The 8,574-nt window shown below is 50.5% G+C and overlaps 1 protein-coding gene across 6 annotated transcripts in view; it reads right to left on the bottom strand.

Moving 5' to 3' along the window:
• Positions 1-5,464: 5,464 nt before the first annotated feature.
• Fbxo34 (F-box protein 34) overlaps positions 5,465-8,574 on the bottom strand; it is a 64,482-nt gene continuing 61,372 nt past the window's right edge. For all 6 annotated transcript variants that reach the window (XM_041633989.1, XM_041633990.1, XM_041633992.1 and 3 more), the window contains one exon: positions 5,465-8,067. In XM_041633989.1, the coding sequence (XP_041489923.1) occupies positions 5,928-8,067 (2,140 nt within the window). In that variant the 3' untranslated portion in view covers positions 5,465-5,927. The remainder of the gene's footprint in view (positions 8,068-8,574) is intronic.

Below are 8,574 nucleotides of genomic sequence, written 5' to 3'. Positions count from 1 at the left end.
GTTCTTCAGAGTCTGCTTAGCAGGTTCAAGAAGGCCAGGGCCAAGACTGCTGGCCATGGAAAAGGTCATGCCACAGGTCCCAGTGTGGACCCTGGGACAGCCAGCCTCCTGTCTGGGAGGGAAAATAAGGCAAAGTGAGCCAGCGACTATACTCCTTGCAGCCACTCGAGGACTGGAGATGAAGACCAGCGAAGACCAGCAGCTTGGTCCCAGAATAAGAGAGGCTGGGCAGGCCAAGCTTGGCTCGATTCCTACCAAACACAGCTATGCAGACGGGTCATGCTATGCTATACCACAATGTAGCAGGGACAAATTGGATTAAATGCAACTTTCCATTTTTCTGATTGTATCTGGCCACTGATTTAAAAAAAAAAAAAAACATGAACATATACTCCATGATGAAGCCCATTATCAGGTCTTAGACTCGGTGCTTTGATTTTGTGGTTCAGTGTGTGCAGAAGAGGGAGGGAGGGAGGGAGGGAGGGAGATAGATCACTGAAAGGCACAGCCGATTGCACACCCAGTGCTGTTGCCTCTTCCCGAGTCCTGTGTCTGCATACTGCTCAGCACAGCCACATCAGCCAGCCTTACCTGACTGACATGCTATGTACTGGTAATAGCTGCCTTTGACTAAGTGGTAGGCACCACATTTTCAAGAGTAAATTTGGCCATATGCCACTTCCCCCCAGTGCTCACTTGAGAACCTAGTTCCCATGTGCTTATCATTTCAAGGTGAAAATGTTCAAGGGCCTTGTTTTGATTTTTGCAAACCCACCCTAAAATATAGTTTGATGTGTATAGGTATGATGGCATATCCCTGTAATGTCAGTACCTAGGAGTAGACAGGAGTATTCCATGTTCCATGAGACCCTGCCAGAAGTCAGGAGGATTGGGCGGTGGTGGTGCACGATTTTAGTCCCAGCACTCTGGAAGCAGAGGCTGGTAGATCCCTTTGAGGCCAGCCTGGTCTACAGAATGAGTTCCAGGACAGCCAGCACTACACAGAAAAACGCTGTCCCAAATAAAGAGGGAGCAGGCACGGTGACTCATCCAGCCCTGAAAAGGCTGCGGCAAAACAAGTTCAGCTCAGCCTGAGCAACTTGGAATCCATCTCAAAATTCAAATGCAACAAACCAACCTTTTAAAAGGCAGGGTTGCAGCTTAATGGTGACCCAGCCACCTAGCCTGGCTCTGGGTTGGACTCCCAGTACCAGTGGAAAACAAAGCCCCTCTAAAATAGATACCTTTGGAAACTCACTTCTGTTCTCTATTAAGGGGGCTTAGGAAAAGGTGAAAAATGTTTCATTGGCTTTTTAAAAAATTACAGGTCTTACTAGAGGGGGCCTGTGTGCTACAAACGTGTAGAGGTAAGACGACAGCTTTGTGGAGTCCATTCTTTGTCCCCCTAAGTGGCTGCCAGGCTCGCGCAGCAAGCGTTTACCCGATGAACCATCTCGCCAGCCCTCACTGCTATGGCTAGGTTTTCTCTTTCCACAAGGGATGCCACCTCTGCTCCAGTCCAGTTCTGTTCTCAGCTGCTAACTCTAGTGACTTCCCCAGGCAGCACGTTCAGCCACCCAGAGTGGGGTGCTGCTCCAATGAGGTTCTGCTTCAGCTAGGCAAAGATAGATGTGGGGCACCCAAAGGTGCCAAAACTGTTTGCTCTTTCCATGAGGCTTTGCAAACATCAGCTCTGGCCATAAATGTCCATAAAGTTGGGAGTGGTGTGCATGTCAGGGGGGTGGTGTGCATGTCAGGGGGGGTGTTGTGCATGTCAGGGGGGTGGTGTGCATGTCAGGGGGTGGTGTGCATGTCAGGGGGAATGGTGTGCATGTCAGGGGGGTGGTGTGCATGTCAGGGGGTGGTGTGCATGTCAGGGGGTGGTGTGCATGTCAGGGGGGTGGTGTGCATGTCAGGGGGGTGGTGTGCTCCCCACACTTCTAACACTAGCCCATCTGAACCCAAAGGGAACAGACGGTAGAATTCTACTGTGTGCACAACATACAGCTGCAGGACTTAGTACCTGATGCGCAGTGGGTCACATCCATTCATTACTGGCACTGTTCAGTGCGAAGAAGGGCTCAGTGTCAAATGATTACGGTATATATGATGCAGTCAGTGGGTGAAGGAAGACAAACTGTCTGCTCAGCAAAGAAATGTCAAAAAACTGACGTGGCAAAGAGCTGGTAGTCCTTGTGAAAACTGTCCAAGATGCCCGGAAGGCTAAGAGACACTGAAGTCACATAACCAAAGGTGAGTAGACAGTGCCAGGCCGTAAGTACCTGCCCACTGCCACCATAGTGTATAGCAAGCATGCGTCATTGGGTTCAGAACAAAATAGCCACAGTTCCTGTAGGAACGTCTCTAGACAAAGCATGGTTCCCTGGGATCAGCTCTGTCCAGAGGCAGAGATCTTAAAATTCTCTTCCGGGAGTCAGTGCCATCCAAACATGCCTGCACCTGTCACATTGAGTTGGCACTAGGAAGCCAGGTCTGGTGGTACATGCCTGTAATCCCAGGTACTCAGAAGGCTGGGGGCAGGAAGATCATAAGTGTGAGGATAGCCTGGGCTATCTAAGACCATGTCTCGAAAAAAATGTGAAAAGGGTTGGGAATTTGGCTCAACTATAGAGAGCTTGCTGATCACAGTTGCAAACATGAAGTGTGTACCACGAGGCAGTGAAGATAGAAGCTCAAACTAGCTGCCCCATGGGTCTATGGAACTCCACACAGTGATACAGAGGATTGTGTTGGGGCACCTGAGAGGCACCAGAAAAGGAAGTAGGACTGCGTTCCAGTAGATGCTGGGGTGCAGCAGTCAGTGCACAGGGCAGACATCAACAGGTGCATTATGTTCTGGGGTTCTGCTGGGAGGGTCTCACTGCGTAGCCAAGGATGGACTTGAAATGAGGTGGGGGAAGCACGGGTAGGCGAGGCTGGAGGAGCTGAAATTGCAGGTGTTCTTTGGCTGCTAGGGAGGGGAGGGCCCTGGAATGTTTGTTAGGTCCTTTAGCGATACAGGAAGGGAGCACCACGTTCTCCAGGGTGCTTCAGAGACATGCTTAACACTGGCGACTCTTCCAGAGCACTGGTTAGGTTCCCAGCACCTACAGGACAGAGGTCAACTGCAACTCCAGTTTTAGGGGAATGATGCCCTGTTTCGGCTTCCACAGGACTGCATGCATGCAGGCAAAAACATCTTCATGTAAAATCTTAAAACCAAAATCAAAGAGTGGGCTATTTCTACATTCGACACTAGGGGGCCACACAGTCTTTCTCAAAAGCAGCATTACAGTCTGGCAGTAGGGACCAGGATGGGTGCTTTCTGATACAACCAGCAAAAGCCTCTATTCAGCACCGGGAACCCTGTCCTGCCACGGTCAAATCGGGCCATCTATTTCTGAGGTAATGCCAAGTGGCATAGGGCCATCCTGTGCCCCGGCTCAGCCAGCCCAGCCCCACACAGCTGTCTAGCATGTGATAACCAAGTCAGGAATGCTGACTCATGAAAACCCAGTTATTTATCCTGTGCATCCATGGGGAGAACCATGGCCAGCAACAGTCGAGCACAGTGCATGAGGCACGCCACACTGTTTCCGCCCTGTGGGTTTCTCCTTTAACCTCACCTTAGGAGGGATTTGACAGCACAAACTTCCTGGATGCTGATTGCCAGTCTGCACAAATCAACAGCAGATGTCTTGAAGACGAGCTGTTCTCAGCCTGAGTCTGCAGGCCATCATAGCATGGCCCGTTTGTCAGGGGTGGCCTCCCTGGCATGGTCACTTTGCAGTTTCAGCCTGCCCTCAGCAGTTATGGTAAAGAATAAAAGAAAACCCAAACCAGAGAGATGGTTCAGCTGTTAGGAGCCACAAACCCAAGTCTGGCTCCCAAGACTCACATCATAACTTGTAATCCCATGTGCAGAGGACCTGACACCTGGCTTACTCATGCATGTACACACATACTTTAAAATCAAAACTCAAAACAACTAAATTCCAATTTGGAAGCCACTTTGCTCAATATAGGTCAAGCCAGCTCCACCTAGCTGTCGTCCTGACCTCTGCTCCCTGCAAGTCCTGGCCAAGTTTGTATCCTCCTTAAAAGGGAACCACTGCTCTCTCCTTCCCATTGCTCGCCCACATTTGTCATCTGTCCTCCCTGCTTACAGCTACAACAAGGTGTGTGACTGTGTGGGCGTGCGTCCTGTACGTGTGTGCTTCATTTCAGACTGACCTAGCTTTTGGATTATTTTTTTTTACAGCACCAACTTTTAGTGCTATTTCCCTTTGAATAATTTTTTTAGGGTGTGCTTGAAATTTTTAACCCAGGGACGCTTCAAGCTCAGCAATGCTTGCCTTGCCCCCAGAGTTCTGTGATTTCTGGCATAAGCCACCACAAATGGCTTCAAAACAAAACTTTAGAAAGTCCTTAACAGGGCTGGAGAGATTGCACCAGGAACACTGGCTATTCTTCCAGAGGACCCGGATTCTTAGCAACGGCACAAGGGCTCAAAACCCATTCTAACTCCAGTTCTTGGGTCTGATGCCCTCTCTTGGCCTCCTCAGGCACCTGGGAAGCATACATCAAAGTTTGTTTTTTAAATTACAACTCAATTCCTAAGAACCTTTAAAAAAACCTCCCATGCCAGAGATGGAGAGATGACTTCGGCAGAAGTGGGTTCGGTTCATTGGGTGACTCACATTGCCCGTGAGTCAAGCTCCACAGTGGAGGGCCTGCCACCTCTGTCCTCCACGGTGGAGGGCCTGCCACCTCTGTCCTCCACGGTGGAGGGCCTGCCACCTCTGTCCTCCACGGTGGAGGGCCTGCCACCTCTGTCCTCCACGGTGGAGGGCCTGCCACCTCTGTCCTCCACGGTGGAGGGCCTGCCACCTCTGTCCTCCACGGTGGAGGGCCTGCCACCTCTGTCCTCCACGGTGGAGGGCCTGCCACCTCTGTCCTCCACGGTGGAGGGCCTGCCACCTCTGTCCTCCACGGTGGAGGGCCTGCCACCTCTGTCCTCCACGGTGGAGGGCCTGCCACCTCTGTCCTCCACGGTGGAGGGCCTGCCACCTCTGTCCTCCGAGGGTGCTCGCACTCAAAGCAAGCACAGGCACACAGAAAATAAATCTTTGGCCTGCGATGCCTCGGCAGTTAACTTTTTTGCTCTTGCAGAGGACCCAGGTTTGGTTCCCAACACAGTTTCAGAGGGTTCAACACCACCCACATTCACACATAAAATCTAAAGAGATTATATCTTACACCCCCCAAATCTCTGTAAACTCAGGCCCCATTTAAAGTGTGCATTTTTATTGAAGTTTCAAGAAAAAGAATTGAAACCAGACAAGAGGATGATCAATGTTTTGACCTGACTATCATATGACACTGTCTTATTTTGTGGTCAACTGTCCGTAATATACAATATCAGGTTTAATCTGTCATTTACAGAGGGGCCAAAGCACTCATCCCAGGTAAAGGCGCTCAGGTTTAATGTGCACTTCCACAGCCCCATGCATCACAACCATATATACACTGTAAACAGCACAGGGCACAAACTCCATCCGCAGGTGTCATTCTCACAGGATCAAGCATACAAGGTAGAAGGGAAGGTGCCCAGTTTTCGGGGTTAGGCAGAATTCTCCGAGGTCTGCTTTCTTCTCCACTCACTTCAAATACAGTTAGTACTGGAACATGTCAGGACCCTAGTGCAGACTGCTTGGTGACCTCAGAATGTCCTTGGTAGAGGAAAACAGGCAGTTCTGCACAGCTGAAAGGGTTAATGCGAGGCACTACTATACAAAACCATGGAATGAATCTCATGTACATTGGTAAATTCAGAGTTAAAAACTGCCTGAGCCAAGGGCGAGGGTGAGGTCGCATGCCTCGGGGCTGACCCAGGTGTTTCTCAGTCCCTGCCTCTCGCGTGGACTTCAGCACTCCTCTTCCGTTTCACTCCCTCTTGATTTCTTATGGATTGCCCGGTTAAAGCTGTGGCAGGCAGGTAACCAGTGATTGTCATGAAGGCCCAGCTTACAGCCAGGAAAGGCCTTCTGAGAGCGGTGGCAGCACATCCAGTATCCAGGTCCGTAAGGCAGTGCCTGGCAGTAGGGTTTGGGGTGCCAGCGGCACAGGGACACATCCCCTTTCACATACTTTTTCTTGCACTGTTTGCAAGGGTCTTCTCTATAGCGTGGGTCTCGAACCCACCGAGAATCTGCTGGCCTGATGTTGTAGTATTCGATGATGAACTTGAAATAGCGGCAGGTACATTTAAGAACTGCTAGACTCCTGGTAGGGAGTAGCCTGAAGATTTTCACCATGATGTGGTGAGGCAGGCACACCATGTACTGCTGTGGCTCCAGAAGCTGCTGGATTTTAAACCTGGTCTCCAGGAAGTCCTGAGACACCTGCTTCTTCCAACTGGATGCCTCTAGCACTGGAAATGTATTTTCCCCTGTAGAGGCTGCTGGGACAAATGGCTCCACAGAAGCATCCTTCTCTTCACATACGCTGTTGTCCTCAGCAGCATCTTGAGGGTTATTGGCCTCTGAAGCCTCTTGTGCTGTGTGTTCTTTCAACTGGGAGCACTCTGGCTGGTCCCGTCCAGGTGACAGGAAAAACAGCATCCCCGGGAGAGGCTCTTCACGGGCGTCTACAGCAGAAGGCTGGGCTGTCTCCACTGTGCACACAGTGATGCTCATGCACACAGTTTGCTTTCTCTGGGCAGGACTGGGCTTCGTGAGTGGTCCCAGGGCTCGGCTCATACAGCGGACGGCATCTGAGGGCACCTCAGCGGCTTGGAGGCAGGTGTGAGAAGAAAAGGATGGCTCATCAAGTGCGTCTGTCATTTCTATGTCATGCCGGTTGCAGTTTCTCACAGCTGTTTGCTGACCTGGTTCTAATTCTGTACTGTCCGTCTGGAAGCTCACAACTGCTGGCAATGAGGGACAGCCCTGAGACATACCATCCCAGGCCTGGTCACCCACAGAACAGTGGTCAGCTGTGGAGGGTCCTTCACCCACAGACACCAATTGCATGGGGTGAGCCTGGGTGTCAGGTGCATCTGTGGTGCTTTTGTCATCCTTGTCATTGGCCTGAGCACCATTAGTGAGCAGCACCCTGCCTACATTTCGACGGAAGCTGTTATTCCGTGACAGAGTCCCAGGTTCCCTCTGGCCTTGGTGCTTCAGGCACTCGGACTCCAGCCTGGCTACCATGTCAAGGACACGGACTGGTTCGCTCTGTGATCTGCCAGCCTCAGGATTTCCTCTTTCCATGGGTTCTTCACAAGTTCCCAGAGCAGAGAAGGGCTCAGGTGCAGGAGGCAAACCTCGGGACTGGCCAGTAATCTTCACAATGGCAGGAGAATTTGTGCAGTTCTTTGCACAGCTAGCTAGCAGAGCACTGGCTCTCTGCTCAAGGAAGGCAACCATCTGTATCACCGACAGAGGCCTCCCACTGTAGACACCATCCCCACTGTCACCCACATAATGCACAGAGCAGTGCTCAATGCCACAGGCGAATGGCTCGGGCTGGCAGCACTGGCTGTTGATCTCTCTCATCCTTTCTAACTGCACCTTGGCTTTCTTAAGGTCTCCTGATTTTTTCCTTCTTTTAGTGGCTCTCCCATCGATATCCCAGGAGCTTTTTATTTTCATAGATCCTATCCTATTGCTACACTGGTGGGCTGCAAAGAATGCAATTTTCTCCTTTGTGTTTCCAGGTTTGACAATAGCCCAGCTCCCAGGCAGCCCCTCTTCTTCACTCTGGTGTACTGTTGCAGACGGCACATTCTTTTTGGCTTTCACATTCAAGCTGTTCTCCACAGGACTCTTCCCACTCATACTGCACAGAACATTTGGAGAAAGGATCCCAAAAGGTTTTCTAGATGTTGCTTTGACAGGGGAGGCTGAAGGAAAGACAGCTGGTTTCATGTAGTTAGCTTTGTCTTTCTCATCACTGACAGCATTTTGGTGGCTTGCAGCTCTTCTCAGGGGGTCCTTGCTGACATCGAGAGGGTGCTCTCTTTTCTGGAGTTTCCAGTATGGCTTAAGGTGCATAACAGATGCCCTGGAACAGGAGAGAACAGAACTGACTTAGTGTAGCTTCTAGCAAGAGAAATTTGTTTTTCAATTTCTAAAGTCTTTACCAAAAGTCGCATTTCAGTTTGCTGGGGCTGCAAGTCAATGTGAACGGCTCCTCTAACTATGCTGAATTTACTGAAACTGCTTTCTTACCACACCCTGGCACAGAGGCAGAAAGGACTAAAGAACTTCGACCTTCTAGATTGTTCATTCTGTCTTGTTTTTAGGAGATAGGGTTTCATGTAGGCCACCCTGGTCTATGACTTTCTCATCCTCCTGCCTCCATAATGCCAAGATTACACGTGATACTGAGGATTGAGCCCAGGACTTTGTAGATGCTAAGCAAGCACTCCACCAGCTGAGTGACAAACCCCAACCCCCCCCCCCCCTTTTATTCCCCATAACTAGTGTCTCATCACATAGCCCATGCTGGTTCCAAACTTGTGATCCTCCTGCCTCAGCTTCCCTCAATGCTGGAAAATCCAGCATGCAT

The sequence above is a fragment of the Microtus oregoni genome, unplaced genomic scaffold, assembly GCF_018167655.1.
Source record: "Microtus oregoni isolate MIOR12 unplaced genomic scaffold, Mior012 000045F_ref0000178, whole genome shotgun sequence".
Classification (NCBI taxonomy): domain Eukaryota; kingdom Metazoa; phylum Chordata; class Mammalia; order Rodentia; family Cricetidae; genus Microtus; species Microtus oregoni.
Note: the sequence above shows the minus strand (reverse complement) of the source record. Positions and strands in the feature narration are given on the sequence as shown.